This window comes from Chelonia mydas, chromosome 7 (genome assembly GCF_015237465.2).
Source record: "Chelonia mydas isolate rCheMyd1 chromosome 7, rCheMyd1.pri.v2, whole genome shotgun sequence".
In the NCBI taxonomy this organism is placed as follows: domain Eukaryota; kingdom Metazoa; phylum Chordata; order Testudines; family Cheloniidae; genus Chelonia; species Chelonia mydas.
This window is the reverse complement of record NC_057853.1, coordinates 26,679,530-26,704,779: the sequence shown is the minus strand read 5'-3', so window position 1 is coordinate 26,704,779 and position 25,250 is coordinate 26,679,530. Positions and strand designations below refer to the sequence as shown.

The following is a 25,250-nucleotide window of genomic DNA, read 5'->3' as shown; positions in this document are numbered from 1 at the left end:
ACAGTAGCTAGCATGGAGCCTCTATCAATTTTTTACTCCTAACACCTAATTTCAGGTTTGAAGAACATCATACAAATCAATTCCTTCTATCCTCACCTGCTGCCACGCACAAGATCTCTCCAAATATTACTCATATTTCTCTATCCACTCTGTAGTTTACCCTCTGTCCCATTCTTAGTTACCTTGCAGGCTTAGTCTTTTTTGTGGTACTGTATCAAAAGTTTTCCTTATGTGTATGTCCATGGCTTAACCTTTGCCTGGTCCTTCTGTTACTTCCTCAATAAATCTGATTTGTTAGGCATGATTCATTTCGTGTGAATCCATGCTGACTGTCCTTAATTAAATCGTAACTTTCCAGGTGCTCCCCTTTCTGTCCCTGTTACTTAGTTTTTCCCATAACTTCACCACTGCCAAAGTCATGCCTGCATGTCTGTGTTTTCATAGATCTTTCCTAGATTCCTTCTCAAATATCAGTAGCATCTCTTGAGTCCCTCATACTTCTACTGTTTCCAGAGAGGTTTTGAATGCACACACTGAAGGTTCCCATATTTACTTTGTCATGTCCTTCTGAAATCTGGGATGAATCACGTACAACTTCCCCAGGAGTTTTGTCAGACTTCAGATGTACTAATTTCTTGATCCCTTTTCTGACATAAGTCTATATTTTTTTTTCTTTGTTGCAAAATATATATCGGTGTCTGCCACTGCCCATTCCCTCCTTTTGTGAATAATGAAACAATTCATTTATGTTTTAGCAATATGTTTCTTTCTTATTGATAGATTGTCCTCATTGTATCTCAAGAGGCCAAATTGTCTCCATATTTGAGGTTTTGTGCTGACGTTACATGAAACCTTTCTTCTTATTTCTTATGTCACCTAGTGCATTTTTCTTTGCCTTCAATGTGTAAAATTTCCTCTTCATGTTTTCATATTCTCTAACTGTCCTTCTGTAATCTCTGAAATCCTTCATGTTTTCTACATTGCCTTTTTCTTATCCTTGATTACATATCACTCTACCTAATGTATCTACAACTAACTGATGTTTTTAAAAATATAATCTCAATGTACAAAAATTACAGTATTAATAGTCTACTATTAGTAGACTGAACATGCATCCTTTTAGGCATTCATGAATTTGTCTTTTTTTTTCCTATTTCCTTCTGTATTTTATCCCATTTTGATTCCACCCAGCATTTCCTGTATAATTCTATAATTTCTTCTAGTTGATTTATACAGTTTTATTTCCTCATTTGTGTTCTCACTTTAGTTGCAACAAATTCCACACAACTCTAGCTAGTGGTTTCAGGTTTTTTTGTTGAACACAAACTGATTTTGGTTCAAAAAGATTTAAATCAATGGAGCTGTGCTTGGATTCTGGTTTTGTCTGAATATACAACAAAGCCAGCAAAGCTCCTGATAGAACTGGCAGACATTCATCTCTATGCACTGCCTGTGGATTCAATTTTGGGCAGTGAATGTGAGACCCAGAAGACTTATCGTGTGACCAACAGTCACCAAAGTTTCCTTACAAAACCAAACCAAAGTCTGTTTTGTGTCTATCCAGAGACAGCAAAGAGTTTTATTTCAATTTTTGATGAAAGGTTCATGGGGCCCAAAAAAGGTTTGGACTAAACTCTGCTAGTTTTAGTTTTTAATGTTCGAACCCTGAAACAAGCAGAGTTTCCCATGGTTTCAGGTTTCGAAAAAAACCTAATAGTTTTCTTAGTACTACTAATAGACTAAATTGAGCAATAAGCTTGTGGACCGGGTCCAGGTCGGCTCCCAACATATAAAAGTGAAAACTAGATAAAAAGCAAGATGATTTAGTTTTGAGGAATACAGAGTACATGACAGGAAATATATGGGCCTAGTATTGTAGCTTTGGACCACTTAATAACGACAGTCTTGGATACTTGCGCATAATATATACACATCATAGTAACTCCCTTACAGGGGTCAAATCTAGCAGGTTCCAGAACCCTTACAATTCATCATCACATACTTAAGTAAACAAATCCTCCTTCAAAAGTAATCTCATCAATAGATACCTTTTTTTGTACAACAGTGGCCTACAAATCTACTAGTAGATCATTAGTCACCAAATATTTTCTGAAAAGACAATATGTTAAATGTTGTGGAAAAAGGTAGTAAAACTCCAAATCCTGGCCTAATGCTTTGGCAGCGCCACCTGCAACTGGAAATATTCTTGCAGATGTCTAAATATGAGAAAACACAAAGTGAAAAGAATACTTTTATAGAGATTTTTGAAACCAAGCCCAGCACTGCTACAATTTTATTGTGTAATGGGAGAGGAGTGTGTGTGTGCGCGCATGTTTAATATAACTATACATACCACATATATAAGAGCTACAGATACACAGAGAGACAGAAAGATCAAGAAAAGGGATGGAGGAGGAGCAGTTCAAAATAAGGAAATGCATGATGAAGGCTACAGATAGAACCGTTCTTAGCAACATGGCTAGAGATAAATAGAATTTTAAGGTTTGGAGTGGACTTTCCTCATCAAAGTAATGACCAGTCTAGTGTTGCCAACTTTCTAACCACACAAAAATGAACACCCTGCCCTTTCTCTGCCCCTTCTCCGAGGCCCCGCTCCCACTCGCTCCATCCCCCCTCTCTGTCGCTTGCTCTCCCGCACCATCACTCACTTTCATGGGGCTGGGGCAGGGGGTTGGGGTGCAGCATGGGGGTGAGGGCTCCGGCTGAGGGTGCGGGTCCTGGGGTGGGGCCAGAAACGAGGGGTTCAGGGTGCAGGAGAGGGCTCCGGGTTGGGGCAGGGGGTTGGGGTGCGGGGGTGGGATGATGACTCCAGCTAGGGGTGCAGGCCCTGGGCTGGGGCTAGAGATGAGGGGTTTGGGGTGGACGAGGGGGCTCCAGGCTGGGGCAGGGGGTTGGGGTGCTGGGGGGTGAGGGTACCAGGAGGCAGTTTGGGTGCAGGAGGGGACTCCGGGCAGGGGGTGGGTATGTGGGGGAGTGTGGGGTCCCAGCGGCGCTTACGTAGGGGCATGGGCAGCCAGGGAGGCTCTGATGCTGCCCTTGCACCCACAGGCTCCACCCCCGCAGCTTCCATTGGTTGTGGTTTCTGGCCAATGGGAGCTGCAGAGTCAGCCCTCGGCGCGGGGTCAGCGCACAGGCCTTCTTGGCTGCCCAAGCATCTAGGGGATGCAGGGACCTGGTAGCTGCTTCCGGGAGCCTCATGGAGCCATGGCGGGCAGGGAGCCTGCCTTAGCCTTGGGCTTCCACTGCGCTGCAGACCGGACTTCTAACAGCCCGGTTGGCAGTGCCAACCGGAGCAGCCAGGGTCCCTTTTCGACTGGGCGTTCCAGTCAAAAACCAGACACCTGGCGACCCTAGACTAATCCCACTCTTCATTTAACCCTTCTAAGGTCTAAGGACTATCCAGAAAGTTTTGAAATGTGGTGGTGTTTAGTTTTGTTTCTTTCAGAGATTATTTTTGTCACCATTCCCTGGAAGAAAATGTAGCCCCTTCTTGGTAATAGGAAGGGTCAGTGAGGCTGCTGGACATTTCATTGAGGAATTAGAGCTTTGTGATACAGTTTGCTGACTTGAAGGCAGAATGCTGCTCAGCTGCTCAGAAGGCCTGGGTTTGATGCTCTTGTTTCTCCCTGTGCCAGACCAAATAGGCATTGTTTGCTCAAGTTCAAGAAGAAGTAAAGAATTAGCTTATTCATACAGCTGCTTGTAATCATGAAACATATTACTGACATATTTTACCCCCACAAAACACTTCTGTTGAAGTTGTGTAAGAGAATTTTTCACTAGTTACCACATTGACTTAATGATTTCACAGTTTTCCAAGCACGTTAAATGATCTCATACTTTAGCGTTGAGAGTGTGTTGGCTGACAGAAATAATAATACCTAGCTCTTATATAGCTTTTTTTTTTCAGTAGATCTCCGAGTTTCACAATATTTAATGTATTTATCTTCCCCAAGCCCTTGTGACATAGGGTTTTTAGATGGGAAACTGAGACATGGAGAAGCTAAATGACTTGCACAGTTTCACACAGGAAGTGAGTGGCAGAGCAGGTATTTGAACCTTGGTCTCCCAAGTCCTAGGCTAGAACTCTAACCACTGGACCTTCCTTCATCTCTCAGTAGGACATGAAGACACATAGAGGGCATACTTTGTAATACAAAAATGTATACAGTAGACATAAATTAGGCCCTAACCTGTGGCCTAGTGAGGAGAAGGTAGCAAAGCTGAATTTAGAATTTCGGTAGCAACAAGCAAACAGATTCAGTGGAGGTATTTTTTTTCATTAATTCTTTCCCCAGGTTATAGAAGCCGCTATCTTGTTCTTATTGACACACTATTAGGAATAGAAATCCTTGGAGTATTTGTTTTTCATGAAGTTACTTCTTAAAATTCTTTTACTATAATTTGTAGTTGGACAAAGTGTGTGTGTGTGTGTGTGTATTTTTTTTAAAAAAGTCTGAATGATGTTTTGAGTGTCTATAGCCATCTGAGGCAGTACTTGCTTTATGTACTCAGAGCAGAGCTGACACTGCAGAAGAGCTGAGAAACCAGATTATAAATCCAAGAAATGTACTTGCAGAAAGCAAATAAGTAAAGATAAGTAAAATGCTAAATGCCATAAGCAGACTTGATCATAAATGCGACTAGAGTTTTTGAGGCCCTATTAGTAAATCTATGGCTTGCCTGAGGTTTGTGGGAGGAATGGGTCCTAGATAACTGGAGGCACCAAAAAGGGGAGGAAATGAAAAACATGTTAAAGATAAATGGAACAGTTCTTTAAATGTTAGAAAGTAGATTGTTAATTAAGACCAGCTCTCCAAGTCCAAAACCACAAAAGTTAAAATGGGAAAATATTTCCAGAATTGCCTATTATGTATTGTTAAAAAAATCTACAGGAAAATATGTGCTTTATTTTATGCATGCCTCCAGCTAAAAATTATTCTTTTACACTCACTAACAGGAAAGTAAGATAGTTAACTCAAATCTAGACAGCCTAGAATTACATTTAAAGAGCACAAACATTGGAGTTTTTGATAGCTCAGCCATGCTCAATTTCTTTTCATGAAAATATAAACAGATATTTCACTAAAAAGCTTTGGCAGGCCCCGCTCATTCTAACTAACCAGAAAAGCCTGCATAGCACCTTGATAGGGTCACATTTGCAAATTGTCATTGAAATCTGCCCTCATTGACCAATCTGTCACATGTGGCATGTGGTATTGGAGAAGGAAAGGGATGGATGTTGCTATAACACTAGGTGCAAAATTGTTTCCAATATTGTAAATAGCAATGATTTAAGAGAGATTGAAATTACTCATTTCATAACACTCTTCTGCATTTATTTATTTATTTCATTGTCCTCTACAGAACATATCTTGCCAGATAAAATATAATACTATATCTGAAAATATGGTAGCTCATCTGCAGAGTGAGCATGAATGAATAAGTAATTAGTGGGAATCTGTAATGAGAATTATGTTTATGAAGTATTTATAACAAATATTGTTATTGTTTACTAGACAAATATCCACAAACAGAACAATATTTTAATTTAAAATATATCATAAAGTTATCTTTCCTAAGTTCTCTGTGCCTGTGCCATTAATTAAAAATACAACAGGATAAGAAAGTGTCAGGAGCTTCTAACCCTAAACCGGTAAATAACCAAATACCACTTCACCTTGAACCATCCCTTAGAATATGTGCCGACTATTTATGCTAAATTATCTGTTCAACCTTGTATTTAGCTGTAACACTGTTGAGTATTGAGTATCTTTCCCAGACCTGAAGAAGAGCTCTGTGTAGCTTGAAAGCTTGTCTCTCTCACCAACAGATATTGGCCCAATAAATTATATTACCTCACTCAACTTGTCTCTAATATCCTGGGATTGATGCAGCTAGAACAACACTGCATGCAAATACAGAAAAGACATCCAAACAATACTCACATTACTCCCAAATAGCAGCTCTTATCATATTTCTCCCTTCCCAAAAACCTGGATAGATAGCTCTAAAATATTGAACTTAATGGCCTATTTCAAATAAACAGACACATGTAGTAAGTTACAAAGCTAAGGGTTCCTCAAAAAGAATGCCCTGCCATTTGTTCCTCTTTTACACTGGGGGGGCTCCAGCCCAAGCACCTTAAAACAGTAGACTTGTGACAGTATGGTACTTCAGGAAGGCATTCTTTGGCAACTTAGGACTTTACCGGTAAAAATCAATACTTTAAACTCCACACAGAATCTGTGAGGCAGCCAGTGCAGATCACAGATCGCTGCTGTTGTGTGTTCCTGGTGAGACATTGCTTACCTAGTGGACTGTCCAATTCTGTATCAGTTTCAGTTTCTGGGTTGATTTAAGGTGTAGCCCAATGGAAGTTGAAAGAAAAATGAAATAGATGTAGTTATTCTTTATTACTTTGCCATTGTATGGCTTGTTGGCATAGCTGAATCACAGATTATTTCCCTCCTACCGGACTGCCTTATCATAACACCTCTAACAGACACACTTATTGGAAATGCAGCAGTAATTGCTGAAAAATTGTGTCCTAACCATATGAAAACAAAGAACTGCTGTGACCAAATAAAAATATCTGAGAACTTTGGATGTGAAAATTACTAAATATACACATGAAGGAAGTGACAAAAATGTTTTTCTCATTTCAGCTTCGAAATGCAATGGTGAATCGGAAAACAGGGAAATTTTCTATGGAGGTGAAGAAGACAGTGGACAAAGGGGTACAATGTATAAAATGCTCTTCCTGCTAAATGTAAAGCAAACAGATGTTGAAATGATCGTTGAAGATTATTTGGAATAGATATGTTTCACTAAGATTATTTTTCTCTTGCCTTTAATAATCCTGAGCCACGCATGTACCTTTTATGTCATTATTAACCTTATCACAAACTAACCATTTACTCTTTTACAAATTTCTCATAGCAAACTAACCTTATTTTCTTTTCTCTGACTTTCTTGTTCTGAATCTAGAAACGGGTATTGGTGATGACAAATGACTACTATTATACAGACATCAGGGGTACTCCTTTCAGGTATAGCTGACCATAATAAATGGACATTTCATCAGACTCATTGTACTTGCATTTGTACAAAGCTTGTGAGCTTATTAAAAGAGCATCAGCAGGAGCTCACAATGAAATATTCCTGGACAATGCTGAAAATAGCAAAGAAAAGAGGCTTTCCAGCACTCCTTTCAGCTTTTCCGTGGATGGAAAGTTTGTGCAACCTCACATAGGCAAACTCACTGTGTTTGTCATGGCTTACGTTTCACTAAAAAAATATTCAGTTGAGGTTTACATTGAACAAGAGATTTTTGCAAGTACTCAGAGAGCTATAAATACTATAATCCATTTAACTAACTACATATTGAGCCCTATTTTGATTTTTTTTTCCACAACAAAAATGCAATATAAATGGAGGTAGTATTTCACTTCCAATTTGAGGTTTTTATATTTTGTTTCCCTGAACTATCTTCAATGTATTTGTACAACTAAAACTGAATAAGTCAGCCATATTATTTTGGCCTGGGTTTTAACAAAAATGGCAAGAAATCACTAACCGAATGCCCAACATTGAATTAGAAATAATGCATTAATAAAAGTATATTTATGGTAGCCTATGTTCAAAGAGGGAAGCTGGTAATTGCAGAACTCTACTGAAATATTCCTGTGAACCTGGCCACCCTCCTAGCACATATGACTGTCAGAAGGTATCCTGCATTGCAGCTGCATGAGTTCACTAAAAAGTGGGAGGGACTTTTAGGGTCCCCTCCCATACATGAGCAACCCAGTGCAGGGTGATGATTTCCTTTTTAAAAAACAAAAAAACCCCAACAGATTACTTAATTTTTGAAAAACTTTAAGTGGAGCTAAATAATGTCAATGAAAAAAATATATAAACAGGTGAAAAATGTGAGCAACAGAAAAATTACATTGAGGATTTCTTCCTGACACCGTTATCATGTTCTGATATTTCTTTCCTTTCACCATCTCCATTGGCTTACAAACTTTGTAAAATTTCTCAATAGCTGAGCCTGATTTGTAAAGAGTTGTCTTCTCCATTGCAAGCCTGTGTGGGCAAGTTCAGGATTTGGATGAAGAATGAGCATGCTGGGTGAATAGTTGTGTGCTTAGAGTGACTTGTTTCTTAGTTTGCCAAAGAGTGAATGGTTTGCTGCACCTCTAAGCATACATAAATACAGCCAATTGTTGCTGGCATATCAAACCCCAAATGGCATTCAAGTAGCTAGTTGAACAATAAATATAATCAGTGGGGTTTTGTTTTTTAAAATATGCATAGTACATTAACTAGAATTGTTAGCAAGGCAAAATAGCTCTCAGTCTCTGCTATTATTTGTGCCACAGATTTCAAGGTCTGCTTTATTTCTCTGCACAGTTTAGGTGTGGCTCTCTCTAGAGGACATGGCAAATATTTCTTCAGAGGGAACGTAACTATAGAAGAAGGTAAGATACCATCTACCTTCTCGTGTTGCCGGCACAATAGTTTTATTGTTGATCTTTAGTGGGCCTAAAGCTTGTGCATCTCTCACATGGTTTTTCTGCAGATTCCCTAGCGGGATTAGATCATTTATGATATTCTTTTCTGCAGATTCCCTAGTGGGATTAGATCATTTATGACATTGAAACATTTTAATATGACATGTAGTCAGAATGTGCTTACGAATCTTCTTTTCTGGAAGCCTCCCATGCTGAAGAATCACTCAAAGGCTCGTGTTTGTTGTTAATAATCCTTATAGAAGAAATGTCATGCTAATTTCTGAATCAGTATATTGGATACATTTAAAGTAGTATTTTGCTACTTATCACCACACAAGTTAGAGCAAGTCTATGTTAATCAACTTAGAACTAGGTCTAGAGCTGAGCGCTTTTGGTTTTGATGTTTTGTTTGCTTTTTATTAGCAAAACTAAAAGAAAAAAACACTTCTTCTTTCTAGAGTTTTAATTTTTGGTAAATTCATTAGTGAAATGGATGAAAGAATTAAAATGGTGATCAAAGAGCTTTCCAAGAAGGAGAGGTTGGGTGAGTAGGGGCAGCTGTGTGGGGATGAGGTCAGGCACGGAAGTGTGTGGACCTGTATGGAATACAGTATGAGAGGGTCTTAGGAAAGGGAAATCAGGAAAATGAAGGAACAGCAATAATGGAGGGAGCTAGGTAGGCAGAAGGATCCCCAGGAGCTGGTAGGTGGCTACCAACATATAATGGCTATAACTGTATGCTGGCCATTTACAATGGAGGAGCCTTGTGCTGAGAGAGTGAGGAGAGAAGTTGTAGTGGTAGCTCCAAATAATCAGCATTGTGTGAAGAGGGGGTTAAAAAAGGAATGCTTGCTGCTTGTGGTTAAGGATTGAGGAAAAACACTGAGAAGATCTGGGTTCAATTCCCAGGTCTGCCCGCAGACTTTTTCTGAGACCCCCAGACAAGTCAGTTCATGTTTGTGGATCTTAGTTCCCTACCTCACAGAGTTGTTGTGAAAGTAAGTAAGTACATTAATGTTTGTGAGGGACTCAGGTACCATATAAATACCTAGAAAGAAAGGTAGCATGGTGTGAGCCTTGTAAGTCTTTGTGCTCTGAGCTGGTCCCAACACGCTTCTGACCTATCTTCCTTCATCCAGTCCCACATCTCGGCCTGTGTGTCTGACATTTGCTCTTTGATTTCTCATCATCACCTTAAGCTTTAACATAGCCATAACCAAACTCTACTCTCCCAAACCCTCTCCACTTTTCTGACTGTATCCCTCTGGACAATATTGCCATCTGCCCAATCACTAAGGACCATAATTTTGAATCCTACATCTGCTGTCACATCAGATTCAAGCTGTTTGTCACCACTTTCAAAGCTCTGTGTAACTCTTTCCCTCCCTACTTACTCAAGCTTTTCTCACTTTGCATCACAATTCTGCCCCCTTCGCTTAGCTAATGTTCCTACCCTCATCTGTCTTTGTCAGCTTCTCACATAAACTGCATGCCCCCTTTTTTGTATTTCACCTTATCAATGTCATGAACTTCCTGAGCTCATTGCAAGGCCCTTACCATATGCACAGTTAAGCCCCTCTTAAAGATCCACTTCTGCCATGCTACCTACAGTTCATATTGTTTACATGTGTATTAAGTAAAAAAAGAAAGGAACAAAAAAGTCAGTTTCTGGTTCCCTCTAATCAAATTCTTTCTTTCTTTCTTTCTTTCTTTCTTTCTTTCTTTCTTTCTTTCTTTCTTTCTTTCTTTCTTTCTAAAATGTCTGATGCTACCATCAGCATAATACATAGTAATAATAAATTATTGCCTGAATGTTGAAAACTTGGACCTTAAGTTGGACCTGCAGAGCATATGTGCTCACGTGTAATTGCATTCATAAACCCCACATTTGTGCCCATGGTTACTTATGTACTTACATCTTCATAGGTAAGACCCAGAGTCCACATTATGAAAATTTAGCCCATTTTGCTTTATCCCATGGGACCAACATGCCTACATTTACTGATATGAGATTAAGAGTTTTAAAACTTCCAAAATTCAAATTTATGGTTCTATATAACTAATAATACAGTACTGATTTACAGGCATCTCCATGAAGTGTGAATACAATAGACTCCTTCCAGATTATTCTGTAAATTCCTATTCATATTCATGAGAGCATAGCATCCTTTTGTTTAAAAAAATACTATCATTTCTGAAAAAAAAAGTTCTTCCTTGCAACTCTAGATTATGGTGTAACATAAAGGGCTTTATTAAAATAACAAGAGCAAGGGAATTCAAAGTTATCTGGTACTTTACCTTAATGCAGCTCTTTTTGCTCAGATCTTCTTCGGATCGCTAAACATATCATATGAGCTTAAATATCTGTGCACAAACAAATGATTTTATTCCTGGCATTTCATCCTTAACGCTCATTTACTTGGCTCTTGCCAGTTTGTCAGACCCTGAAGTGTATGTGAACATAGTTTACTGTGATTTATTATGCTGTGGTAATAATACTTCTTCCAAGAAGGAAGAGGGTATGCAATGAAGTATATGTAAATATCCATCTGTTACCTAGACTGCTCCCGATATAACATATTATTATTCCTGTTTCAGGTTTGCATGATTTAGAACACCCTGATGTATCTTTGGCAGATGAATGGTAAGTCTTAAACAAAGCATGAAATCGGTGCTTGTTACCCTTCTTTGTTTAATATTGTTTGTGCTTACTGTGCCCAACTCTTCACATTCAAAGACAAAGAGAGATCATGCTTATAAATATTTACATTGTAGTATTTTGGCAACATTATGTTCTCAGGTCATATTGCAACACTGACTTACATCCTGAACACCATCAAATGACTCAGCTAGGAGCTATTAAACTCTACCTCACAGGAAAAGAGCCATTGCTTCAATGTGAGTATGTTAAATATTTTTATACTGATAAATTTCATAAATGTTCCCTTATCTAAACAATGATTGTATTTAAACTTTACATAATAGAATGCTAATTAGTTGAATTGCTAATATGGTTGGACAGGTATGATTAACTGACATCATCTTGCAAATTCCATATTTACTTGAGAGTATAAGACAATCTATTGGTGTAGTACTTACATGTACTGATACCCAGATATTTTACCATATATAGTATTGAAAATCCAAACACTGAATTTCCAGTTCACACTAGGCAGCCATGCTATCTTGTGTCATGGTCTCCTCAGATCTTATTAATTAAGGATAGGGGGCTGAGAGAGTACTTGGACGAGACTTCTAGAGAAAACACCGCATGCTTCAGGAAGTGGTGATGGTGAGCTTTTAGGGAGGTGACACTCTTCCCGAAGAGTTAGAAGAGCGCCAGTACTCCAGTCCAGTAGAAGAGGCAGGTTGTCCTTTAGATGAAATGTAAACCTGAGACCTGGAACTCTCATGATCATTGATCAACACACACAGTAAAATGACACAGAGCTGGGTTTAACTAGCAGGCTGCAACTTTATTAATTTAATATTGGGGAAGGGCTCTCTCTGCCCTGTTTCCTTTGTTCCAGGCATTTAAGTGGGTCCAATGTAAGGTTACAGAACTCCTACCATAAAACTCATAAATCCCTCTCCCCGGCAAGGGAGACAGAGGGTACCGACTGAGGGACCTTGATCTGCGAAGATTTCAGGTCTCCCCTTTTTCCATAGGCCCACGGTCCACCAACGAAATCCCAGGAGTTTTACTTCTGGGAGCAGACTCTTTCGGTTGATTTGGGTGGGTCATTTTAATATACCGGATAGCTTGTTTTGCAAAACATTGTGCATTAATCTGGGGTCCTGCACAAGTACCAGCATGAGAAATTGCATTGTTTTACCTAAACGCCCATGTCACTTCCTCATCTAACATTGCTGCTGGTGCCATTGTAAAGGCTGCCAGTTTCACACGAGCACAAAGCATGAGGAGAATTTTGGTGATGGTTGAAGTAAAGTAGTTTACACCTTTACATATTTAGCTTGTAATTCTGTGAAGAGCCCATTTGCTTAAAGTAGATGAAATATAGGTTGAATATAAATAATTAATACTATTTATGTGTGGTTCACCTAATAAAATATTTTGATTTGACTTTTTTTCACCACACATATAATCTATGTTTTGCTATTTATTTAATATATTTTCATAGGTGATAAAGAATTGATACAAGAAGTTCTGTTTGATGCAGTGGTGAGTGCACCAATAGAAGCTTATTGGACCAGTCTAGCTCTAAATAAATCAGAGTAAGTAAATAAATACATATGCACATTTTAGTATAATAATAAAGTATACACTGGCACATGCAGTGAAATATGATTATGAAATATTATTGAAAAACACCTTAACAATTTAAGAACCTTTTACCCAGATACAGTGAAGATGAGTGCATTATAAATACCTATGTAGTTGGGCTGATCAGATGATGAAAAATTGTGGGTGATTATTTGTTCATCTTCCAAAGAAAATTTTGAATCAACTTTGTCAGTTCATTTTCTTCAAGCATTTGAGAGCTTGAACTTCACTAAAGGGAATGGAAAGCAAATGTAAAACATTTAAGCTTAAATATTCACTTAAGGCCAATTTGCAACAAAATAGGCACTTTTAAAATTTGCAATTTGTGCCATCTTGGTTAGTTTTTGAGGTTGCACAATCTTTAACAATACAGAATAACACATGAAACTAACAAACAATGTAGGCATTGAAAATACAACACGGTATTTGGAATTATTCTCTAAGAAATTAATGAAAATTTTCTAAAAATGAATATATCTCTGAAATTTGTAATTTGTTCGAGAGCAGGTTATGTACATAAAACAGTGAAATTAATAACATAAATTATTCATTGCACGTTATTCACTCTGATTTTCTAGACATAAGTCTTGGATATGAAAGCGTATAGATTTTAAAATTTTCAAAACCAGATTGGAACTAAATGCTCTACTGTACAGTGCATTAGCTATTCCTTTATTTGAGCTTTTACACTACATACTATACACTTAAGCTATAGTATTATGCAGAGAAATGTGATATATATTGGGGAAATAGGTAATTTGATTAGCAAAGCCTATGTGAGCTATCATTGTAGAAAGGGAATTCTGGAGACTATCCAGATGAGATTTGGTTAAGTTTGTACAATTTTCTGTGTTGTATGAAAAGGCCTGTTATTGTAAAGCCACATATAATACAGTGAGGTAATTAGTTGAGGTTGGTTTGTAATTACTAGGATTGTGATTTTTCCATCTCCGTTTTTAGGAAACTGTGGGTGAAAAGAGAAAATACCATGGAAATATAAGTTTTGTTCTGTTTAAGTCAAATGTTAAAAAAAGATTTAAAATTTAGTTTAAAAATACACAACAAAAATCCAGCCTGAAAAAGTGTTTTAATTATTCTACCTATAAAATTAATTGTGCTTATATTGTGCACTGAACTGATAACCAACTGGGGTTAGCCAGTCTACTCTTGAGAGATAAGAAATGATGTTCTATGATTGCCACTTGTGTTAATATACCCTAAGCTTTGAGGGTAGAATTCGCACAGCAGAATAAGGTCTTCTGAATCCTCCAACACAATGGAACTACAGCTATTTCACTCCGTGCATGGAAGGCAACTTCAGAGGGTGTATACAGGGAGACTCCTATACACCTTTTATATCTGCTCTGCCACTACAGACACAGTTCATTGTGGAGGAATAGGGGATTGGACGCTGGCGGTAGGAGGGCCAAAGGTGTAGTTGGTTTTGTGATAATGTGAACCCAGTGCCTACAAATCCTCAGAGATGATCGTAGAACTGGAAGGGACCTTGGTAGGTCATCTAGTCCAGTCCCCTGTGCTCATGGCAGGACTAAGTATTATCTAGAACATCCCTGGCAGGTGTTCGATTAACCTGTTCATAAAAATCTCCAATCATGATGATTCCACAGCCTCCCTAGGTAATTTATTCCAGTGCTTAACCACTCTGACACCTAGGAAGTTTTTCCTAATGTCCAAGCTAAACTGCTCTTGCTGCAATGTAAGCCCATTGCTTCTTGTCCTGTCCTCAGAGGTTAAGGAGAATATTATTTCTCCCTCCTCCTTGTAACAACGTTTTATGTACTTGAAAACTGGGATCCACTGGATATGCCCTTCCAGCTTGAACCACTGATAAATACTCTCTGGGAATAGTTTTCCAACCAGTTATGCACCCACTTTATAGTAGCTCCATTAGGTTGTATTTCTAGTTTTTTTATGAAAAGGTCATGTGAGAAAGTATCGAAAGTCTTACTAAAGTCAAGATATACCACAACTACCACTTCCCCACTATCCATAAGGCTTATTACTCTGTCAAAGAAAGCTATTAGGTTGGTTTGACATGATTTGTTCTTGACAAATCCATGCTATTACTTATCACTTTATTATCTTTTAGGTGTTTGCAAATTAATTGCTTAATTATTTGCTCGATTATCATCTTTCTGGGTACTGAAGTTAAGCTGACTGGTCTGTAATTCTCTGGGTTGACCTTATGTCCCTTTTTTATAGTTGGGCACTATATTTGAGGCAGAGGGTGAGCAGGGTTTGTAGTCCCTATCTCAGCCAAGGATCAGGATGAGTGACCATGAGGAGCTATGCTGCTAGTTACCCACTCCCGTTCTTCCCCCAGTCTTCAGGTAATTCCACCACACAAATCCATCTTGAAGAAACAGATTTCATGCAGCGGCCAAATAACTTTTCAAACCGTGTGTGTGTTTTATCTTAACAAAAATGAACATATCTTTCAATAAATTCAAAAATAAGAGGAATTAGATCAAAAATTCTCTTTCACTAGCTCTATCTATTTACTGTTTGGAAATGTTTATCTTTACTTGTGTGCTGCTCTATTTCAGAAATTCTGACAAGGGAGTGGAAGTTGCCTTTCTTGGAACCCGGACGGGTCTATCTCGTATCAACCTGTTTGTGGGACCAGAGCAACTTACTAATCAGTAAGTCACATGGCTGTGCTGAAGGAGCAGATGGGTAGGCAAGAAAATGTTTAGGAAATATGATCTTTTTTTCTTCTCCAAAGTTTCACACTGGCAAAGCTGAATACATAGAATAAACAAGAACAGTTCTTGTAGTCTTCTTTAGATTTTTCTGTAACTTTTGAAACTAGTGTAATATTTTTCACCTGCGTATCAGCTATAATAGGGGCCTTTTTTCAGTCCATATGTTTGCTTTTTTCCACCCTCCTGGAGTTAGAAATCACATCCTGATTATTCAGTGCAAAACTAAGATGATACTGGAGCTGCAGAAGATGGAGGAAATCATGCAATTTTTTCTTAAGCCCACCCCAAAACAAATGTCTTTAGGTGTTTCCAGCAGTTATTCATCCCAGTTGTGGAATTCCCTCAACTGAAGGTCTGTAACACTTAGTGTGCTGATATTGCTAAATCAAAACTTTAATTTTGCTTATTCTGTAATGCCTTTGGCTCACAAAGTGGTAGATATGCATTATGTCATTTGTAACATACGGAAGGATACTTCAGTTTGAAGGGTTGTATATAGGTTGAGCACGGTCTCTTATCACAGTCTACCGTGAGATACTTGCACAGAGGATTGCTATGGCTTTAAAGTATAATCTATGCCATTCAACCATGCTCTTCAAGTATTTTATAAAGTTAAATTTGGAAGAGAAAAAAAGCCACGCACAAATATTTTTTAAAATGTAATCACAATGCTCATTTTAAAATTCCTTAATACTGAATATTGCACAGTGTAGAAAGGAAAATAATTCTTCACCAATTATATTAAGCTTAGATAATATAGACAATAGGATCATGTTGAATATTATGGGAAACAGTTTATCTGTATATATTGGACTTTTTTCTAAAGAACTTAGTGTCAGTGTGATTGTTTTATACTTTGAGTAAGTGGAAAACTTAGTAAGTATGAGTAATATGAATGTTTGGGGTGAGGCAGTGTTGTTTAGAGATTAGTGCAGGGTTGTCAGGAAATGTTTGCTCTATGCCCATCTTTGCATTGGCTTGCTGCATGACTTTAGGCAAGATACTTACACGCTGTGTGCATCAGTTTGCCATCTGTTTAAAATGGGGAAATATAATATACCCCCAATGAGATTCTCTGAAGAAAGCTGCCATAAAAGGGTCCAACACATATGAAAGTCAGTGGGAGTCCTTCCATTTACTAGTGTAAATTGGATCAGGCCCCAAGGCCCAAAGCCATAAAGGGACTTAGGGTGTTACAATACTGAGGTTGCAGCACCTAACTTTTAGGTGCCTAGTCACAGAGTGGAATCCACAGACCCTAGGTTAGGCACCCAGGCTTCCTATATAATGAATGGGGAGTGTTAGGCACCTAAGAAATGGATTTACCAAAGCTGGCATACTAGGCAGGGAGCTGCCTTAAATACCAAGTATCACATGCCAAGAAGAGGGGTAAGTCCTAAGCCATGCCCCTCTCAAGGAGTTAGGTGCTACGTCTGGGCTGGGGGAAGGTGCCTATCTCTGCTTGGGATCCATAGCCATAAACCCTGTCCCGGAGTCAGTCACCTAAGCTGTTTCTTGCCAGAATGGTGTTAGCACATCCAAACTGTTACCAAAATGGCCTGGTGGAGGAAGAGGTGAAGAGGAGAGGCAGCAGTCTCTCTTATAATATTTAGCTCACTGGACTTTGGGATATTCTGGTGCGGCTCTCTCTCATTCTCTCCTCTCTGGAGTGGGCCAGAGAGTGAGTGAGTGACTCTATAGTCCAGTTGTTAGGGCACTCACCTGAGAGGTGGGAAACCCAAGTTCAAATTCCTGCTCATTATCAGGGGTCTTCCATGTCCTGGGTGAGTTCCCTAACAACTGGGCTAGTGCTTATAAAGGAGTTCTCTTTTCCTCCCTGGCTGTTTTGTGTGTAGTTAGGCGTGCTCTGAGCATACCTACTGGATTGGGCTCTCCAGGCAAGCAAAGTGGGACAATGTCTAGTTTCACCTGGTCTGAGGATCTTTGCTGGACCTTGGGCATAAGATAGGTACTGGCCAGGACTGAGGCAACAGTGCATATGCCCAGAGGCAGAAATGTAGGCCCCTCAAGGACTTAAACAGTGGAAATTTAGGTCCTAAGGGATTTCAAGCATCTCCAGGGTTAGGCAGCAGCTTAGTAGGTATTTTGAGCATCTCAGCATCACCTACATTTTGGACTTGGGCATCTAAAGGAGGAGTTGGCACCTAAGTTATTTTGGGGATCTGGGCATAAGTGCAAAGATGTTATAGCAACATGATAGTACTATTTACACCATGTACATATAAGAGAGAGATAAAAATTCAGACAGAAACTTGAGAGGTTAGCTGTACACAATAGATTAATTCCCACAGTTAGCATGAGACAGAAGTTGGTGTTTTAGAGCTTAGATTTTATAAAGTAAAACCACACAGAATTATCTAGTAAAAGTCAACTTTCTAGCTATCTACTCACATAGTTCTATTCTAATCCTGTACAATAACCACAATGACGAGAAAAAAAACCCCTCAGTCCATAACTTTGACATACATTTGTATTTACTTAGAGTCCAGTCCTGTTCCCTCTGAAGTCCATGGCAAAACTCCTGTTGACTTCAGCAGCAGCAGGAAAATGCCCTTAATTTTTACCGATTAGAATACGTGTCATATTATTAGGAAATCATGTTGACAGTATAACTGTTTTTTATGCTTCATCCAGCATCTGCAATCAATGTCAATCCTTTTATGAGAGCCAATAATATTTCATGTAATTCTGGGAAAATCAACATTAGAGCAATGTTCAGCATTGTGTAGGAAGAGATACTTGTCTTCTCTTATAGTTAAATATTCCTCACCATTAAACTGCAAAGACAACAGTGGAAATCACTTAAAAAGCTGGATCATTGTTGTGTGAAAAGGTTTTAAGAAAGAAGGTATTCATTTTGATCTCCCTACGACATCTTTACCCAGGATTTATCTTTAAGGACCTATTTCTAAGGAATTGCAATATGCAAGTGCAAATATGTGTGGAACATACTGATTTCAGTGCCAGAAAAGGTTACGCAGCAATTTTTGGAAGCATGTGTTGCTTAAAATGGAGCTCTCTTAAAATAAACTTTCTCTAGTTAGTGCAGCTTATTGCAAGAGGCTCTGTGTATTGCAAATGTCAGGTAAACATGTATGTGTTTTGTGCAAGGTAATCTGGTACTTATGAAAACTAAGGATTTTTGCATGGTATTAATCTGAATACACAATATTGTTGTTTGGTGGAAGATATGTTAGCCGGAATCAGTGGCCTTGCAGCTTGTGCTGCTAGTGTCCTCATCCAGCACACGGAAAGCAATGAGCATGGAGAAGATAGTTGCATTTTTTCCTCATATGACCCCTCCCTTCTACCTCAGGCACCTTTCCCTGACATCCTGTTTTGGGGAAGAATATAGCTAAGTTCATTATTCACCCCTCCCACTATATCTTCTTGGGAAGAACAGTTATTAATCATGTTGGCCTAACTCAAGACTTGAACTTGGATTGCTTGAAACAGTTGCCCTCACTCGTTACAACACCTCTTCCACCACACACAGCTAGTTTAAAAAGTAAAACATTATTTGAACAAGTTGCTAGAAATAAAGGCATCTTTTTAAATTTCTACAGTAGTACAATTTTCCAAAGTACTACTTGATTTTGGCTGAGTTTTTTACCCCTTTTCCCACCCTTCTCAGCTTGTACACAGCAGGGTTGCTACCAAATTTGTTCTCTGAGAAGATACTGCAAGTATATCAAGAATTATTCAGTGATATATTAAACTCTTTTACTGCACAAATGATATAGAAAAGAACCCACATTTTCTTTCCCAAAGACTAAAGATGTTTTGTTTTGATTGTCAAGCTTGAAAAGTTTTGGTGATATACAAAAAGCAGCAAATATTTTCTTCTTTCTTCTGTTTCAAGAGACTTCCTGACAGCTGAAGATAAAGAGAATATTTTTAATGCTGATCATTTTCCACTCTGGTACAGAAGAGCCGCCGAACAGCTACCAGGCAGCTTTGTCTATTCAATCCCATTTAGTAGAGGTCTGTAATTTTGTCATATTTAAATACTGAAGCATGTATAACATTGGGAAGAGCCAACATACGTTGTTATATTCAGGAAAGGGTATTGAACTGAGTTTCATCTTCTGAAATCTGCACTAAAATTTTCACCAGGTTCACAAATCCTGTAATCAGGCACGGTGGGGAAACTTGCAGTGTCCCTGCCTGTGCTGTACCAGGTTTGTGGATAAATAGAGGCTGTAATTGAATGTCAAACCAGCACTTTTCCTGAGCATTAAATTCATACGAATATTTGGTATTTTTTTTCAAACTAAAAATCTACAGCTGAACTTGCTTACACTGCAATATGTTTTGATTTTAATAGCTTTTTTTTTTTTTTACACCTTGTAGAAACAGCAAACAAAAGCAATGTGGTGACAGCTAGTACCGCCATTCAACTTTTAGATGACAGAAAATCTCCAGTGGTTGCAGGTAAAATTGTTTGTTTATATGTATGTCTATATGAAAGCAGTGTGTGAATTCCTTAGCTTTTCAGACTGTTCTGACTTCGTGGAAATTACATGCAGAAAAAACAATTTGAAAGAAAACATCTCAAGTGCAATTGAATGCCCTAAAACCTAGGTCTTTGCAGGCCTCCTCTCCCTAAGAGCTTAAGTCTGTGTTCGTTGGGCACCCAAGTCCCCCCTGTAAACTGCTAGGTTGACATAGCAGTAATAACACAGCAGTAATCAGCAAAGATGTTTCAGTACTCGTAGGAGCAAATCTTCACAATTATAAACCAGAATGAGTTTACTTAAGGAAAAACAAATGTAACAAAAATCTCTCAAATATAATAGGATTCAACACATTCTTCAGAATTTGGAAAATACTCCCAATAGTGCGAAACTTAAGGAACTCAGTCTATTCAGTTTATCAAAGAGAAGGTTAAGGAGTGACTTGATTACTATCTAGAAGTACCTAAATGGGGAGCAGAAATTTGGTAATAGAGGGCTCTTCAGTCTACCAGACAATGGTCTAACAAGATCAAATGGCTGAAAGCTGAAGTCAGACAAATTCAGGCTAGAAATAAGGCACAAATTTTAACAGTGAGGGCAATTAACTATTGGAAAAACTTTCCAAAGGTTGTCATGGATTCTCCATTACTGGAAATTTTAAAATCAAGTTTGGATGTTTTTCTTTTGAAAGATAAGCTTTAGTTCAGCCACAGTTATTGGAAGTGAAGCAGGAATTAATTCAGGTCCCTTGGCTGATGTTATGCTGGAGGTCAGAATAGGTGACCATCATAATGGTTCCTTTGGTCCTTAAAATCTGTGAATATAGGTGAGGAATTCTGCCTCCCCACAAGCATTCTCCCACCCCTACAGGCCCTTACTTGTGCTTTTCAGTTGTCTCTTATTTGGTTAGAGTTCAAATTAATTTAAAAATTGGTTCTTTTGGAAATTTCTCTCCAGTATCTGAAATTTTTCAGAAGTCTTTTACTAACAAATGCCTGGTATGTTACCATTCACACATTCAATATCGTTAAACTTCATTGCCAGCCACCTTCTAATCTACAATTCCAGAAATTAGGTTGTAAGTAAGCAAAGTTATCAACAATTGTTTTTTCCTATCTTTACCATTCTAGTCACAATATTCCTTTTCTCAAATGGCCACTATTTCCCATTATTTACAAAAGATCTGATACTATCCGATGGGATGGATACTACTAATACACTCAATAAAGGTGACCACTACTTTACTAACTGAGGAGGTGTTTCTTGTAAAGATGGCTACCATTTCTGAAAGCACAGGCTACCTACTAGAACCTGACCCCCATTTCACTAGACCACTTCTGCTGGTATATTTCTCAAGCTTCAAATCTGCCAGTGTGGGACATCAAAGTGTGTGGAAAATTGATGGAAATTGGAACACCTGTACTTTGTTGCAATAATGGTGCAACATACCAGCTTAAATGGTTTTCCACTATAAATCCTGTTTTAACAATATTTTCACACTATCAATTAAATACACCAGTTTCTTTAAAAAAAAAAAAAACTTGGAAAACAGGAATTCTAAGTCCACTACATGGGTCATTACCAGCATTTGAATCCAGCTCCTTCATATCCCAAGCCCAAGTCTCTATCACTTAAGTGTCTGAAGTAACTTCTGCTTTTCTGTGGAGCAGCCTCTAAAGGGGAAAGCAACACTCATTTTGCCAGTGGGCAACACAGCAAAACACAGTGTTTTATTCCCATCTTTGGAAGAGGAGTGTGGTCTAGTGGTTACAACCAGTGTGTACCCAAGCACGTAGATTTGGCAGGTTCTTTCTTAGAGGCGGTGTGGCTGAGTTGAGAGGTTGCGATTGTCATATTAAAGATCTAGGCTCTGTTCCCAGCTCTGCTAGAAGTGACTTATGCATACTTTCGATTACCTCCTTTGTAAAATGGGGTGGCTGGTATTTGACTGCCTTCTAAGGAAGGCGTATAAGGCATTAAGTGCTGTTAAGTGCACACAAATATAAACATCAATGTTTTTAAGAGCTGAGATTTTAATTTTTGATGGGGATCTCTTCCTTCTTTCTTTCCCCACCAACTGGGAGTCTGATTCAACTGATATGCAGTCTGTTTGAGAACTATACTTGTTATGTCAAAGTGAGGTTGCCCCTTGGCAAGATGGTCACCTCTTGGTTCTTGTTTCCAATGGAACTGAAGAAATATATTGCTCTTGGGAAGAGGGCTGCTGTCTATGCTGTGAACCTCATCTCAGTCAAAGAGCAGCATCTGGGGTTCCCAGGTGAGAGAACTTTTGAAATCCAGTGTTAGGGTGCTTTCTGGCCTCTGTTTCATACTCTGCAGCTTTCATGGAGGCTCTTCCACCCTGAGGAATTGTGGTTGGCCCAGCAGAGCAGATGTGGCCATACACAAGCCGACCTCACCACAGGAATGCAGGAACCATTGAGCTGGAGTTGGGGAGGGTAGAAATAAAACTAATTTCCTTCCACTTCTCTCTCTTTCTCTCTCTCTCTCTCACACGCACACTCACACACACTCACACACAATTAGCCCGCCCTGCCCCTCTCTCTGCCTTTGGCTCTTTTTCCTGTCCCACTGGAGGGAAAGTTAGGGGGGCATACTACCCCAAACCACTCTATATTTATCATATTAAGGTATGTCAGGAAATTCCATAAACAAACAAAAAATAGTTTAAGTGGGATTCAAGCTGGTTAAATGAGTCTTATCCCCAGCACGCAAATCCCTGAAAAGTAAGGATATGCCAAATAATGGGACACCTATCAACTATTCTCTAAAGCTCAGCATATCCCCACTGATAAAACAGATTCCACAAGGTCACAGGAAAAGTGCCCTTCTGCCCCCAGTTGATGAGAAGATACACAAACCATTGTTCTCCCTCACAGCATAACAGAAAATCTTAATTATAAATTCATCATTCTCTTATAAAAACATACGAGAACAATTAATTTGTGCAAAAATGTCAACGTGGATAATGGTTAATGTTGCTGCAGATGTAATTAAGGATTTTCATTGTACTATGAGGGATACTGATGTGTTATGTATAATGTGTTCCTTTATTAGTTGGAGACAAAATGAAGTTCCTTATCAAAGTCCAACGTCTATCTCCATCAGTGCAAATGTGCTGGGTGGGCTTAAGGGCATAATTAACAGGTGTTCTATGTCATGACATTTCTTGCACTTTAGGATTTGCTTTGGGGATATGTCACACATAACCACCTTTAATCCCTTTTCAACAAATGTGTTGTTTATGTAACAATAGATTTATGTAGGCCATGAAACAGCCAAGAGATCTGAGTTTGGTTCCCTTTTCTCTGTGCTGCATTTGAACTGGCAATTTGAACAGGGAAATAATTCTAGTTCCAGATTTTCAAAATAACTCTGCACCCAACAGGTTTCCATCTAGGCACCAACATTAAAAACCTAGTCTTCAAAAGTGTTCAGTACCTGATTGTTTTCAGTGGGAGCTGCTGGGCCCTGAGATGTTTTGAAAATCTGGTCACTGCATTTAGGTGCCTGTATAGGAGCTGAGCTCTTTTAGAAAAATCTGCCACCAATTTTGTATGCTTTAAAAAATCTGGCCACTAGATTGTATAAGATCAATTCTTCCTGCTTCAGTCACTCACTCACCCACTCACTCACTCAGTTTTTCCCTGCATCTTCAGCAACTACTTTGCTTAGAAGTAGCCATCAGACAATAACAGATGTTCAGAGAGACAACAATTATATGCATTATTCTATTTATACTTCAGCTGCAGAGCAAAAATGGGCATTATCAATTCCATTTTTTCCCATGGAACAAGTTACAGTACAACTTTTTAGATCTCACTGAACTAAGGTATTCTACTTATTGTAAAAATAAAAAGGTGGGAAGTGGAGAAGTGGTGGGCAACTAGAAGTTGTGGTTTCACTGTACAACTTACTTAGTCAGGGATTTGCAAAGGATTATGAGTAATATGTTCAAAAGCACCTGTGAGACTTAAACTCCTAAGTGCCTATGATCCAGATTTGTAAAGGCATTTAGACAGTGGTACGACAGTGTTGCAACCCCTATCTGACTGTTTTAATTTCATTTCATTTTCAAAAGTGACTTAGGTTCCTAAGTCCCATTGACTTTCAATGAGACTTTGACTCCGAAATCAGCTTGGTGTTGCTGCACTGAGCAGAGCAATGCCTAAATACCTTTAAAAATCTGGTCCTAAGTCAGGTTCTAAGTCACTTTTGAAAATGGGACTTGGGCTCCTAAGTCATTTATGGTAATATTTTCAAAAGAATTTATATGTAAAGTCTAAATTCTGCCAAAACCACACTTTCTATTTTATGAAATAAATATTCCTGATTCCTATTAAGTCAATAGATTACAGCACACTAGCAACTGAGATACTCTTTTGGCGTAAAATCACTGTCTTCACCACAGAGGTATTGACTGAAAATAAAACTACACCAGAACATTTTTCTTTGCAGAACACCCTAAAATAGTAAGTCTTTTTTATAAACAAAAAATATATGAATATTAAAGAGGAACCTCATTTATATCTAACCATGGGGGAGAAACAAAATTCCTGCTACTCTCTATCCAATCCCCTCTGTTTTCTTTGTATTTCTTTCTCTTTTTGTTTTCATCTTTTGTAGAAGAGCGTCACTGATAATAGGCCCCTTATCTATGCTAACTTATCTAGTTCTATGCTAACAGAAATGCTTATTCCAAATGGAGGAAGCATAATCCAATAATAATGGCAGGAGATCTTCAAAATCAATGAGTTTGTAGAGTTAGAATGGTTGGCAACACTGCCACACAGAATTTGAGTACTGCTGCTGCTTTACCATCTGTACCCCCTCTGTCAGTCCAAAGTGAGAATACTGGAGAAAAGCATGAGATGCTTTTTAAATTCCTCTCACTCCAGCTAGCAAACTAGGACTTTATCAACTTAAATGAATGCAGATTTGAGTTAGGCATGTCTGTATGTGTATTTATAAATATACAGGTATATTTATTGTGTTTGTGTACAATCTGAAAGCTTAATTTATTTGCTGCAGAGATATGGATAATAAGCCTGCAAAATGTGTATATGGCGTATAGTTAAAATGCAGTTATATTCAGAAGAGAGATGTCTTAGTGTTCCGCATTATGTTCCCTCAGTGATTTCTATATCGAATTTACATTTAAAAAGCATATTTTTTAAATTGCTTGTGCTGCAAGGTCAACCTG

At 38.5% G+C, this 25,250-nt stretch overlaps 1 protein-coding gene across 11 annotated transcripts in view; it reads left to right on the top strand.

Moving 5' to 3' along the window:
- The window catches only part of CACNA2D3 (calcium voltage-gated channel auxiliary subunit alpha2delta 3), a 702,225-nt gene that overhangs the window by 549,347 nt on the left and 127,628 nt on the right, over window positions 1-25,250 (top strand). For all 11 annotated transcript variants that reach the window (XR_006292226.1, XM_043551412.1, XM_037904897.2 and 8 more), the window contains 9 exons: window positions 6,690-6,761; window positions 7,012-7,073; window positions 8,437-8,504; window positions 11,136-11,181; window positions 11,338-11,435; window positions 12,680-12,773; window positions 15,390-15,485; window positions 19,432-19,553; window positions 19,923-20,003. Coding sequence is in view for 10 of the 11 variants with exons in the window: in XM_043551412.1 (XP_043407347.1) it covers window positions 6,690-6,761; window positions 7,012-7,073; window positions 8,437-8,504; window positions 11,136-11,181; window positions 11,338-11,435; window positions 12,680-12,773; window positions 15,390-15,485; window positions 19,432-19,553; window positions 19,923-20,003 (739 nt within the window). In the remaining variant the exon portion in view is untranslated. The remainder of the gene's footprint in view (window positions 1-6,689; window positions 6,762-7,011; window positions 7,074-8,436; window positions 8,505-11,135; window positions 11,182-11,337; window positions 11,436-12,679; window positions 12,774-15,389; window positions 15,486-19,431; window positions 19,554-19,922; window positions 20,004-25,250) is intronic.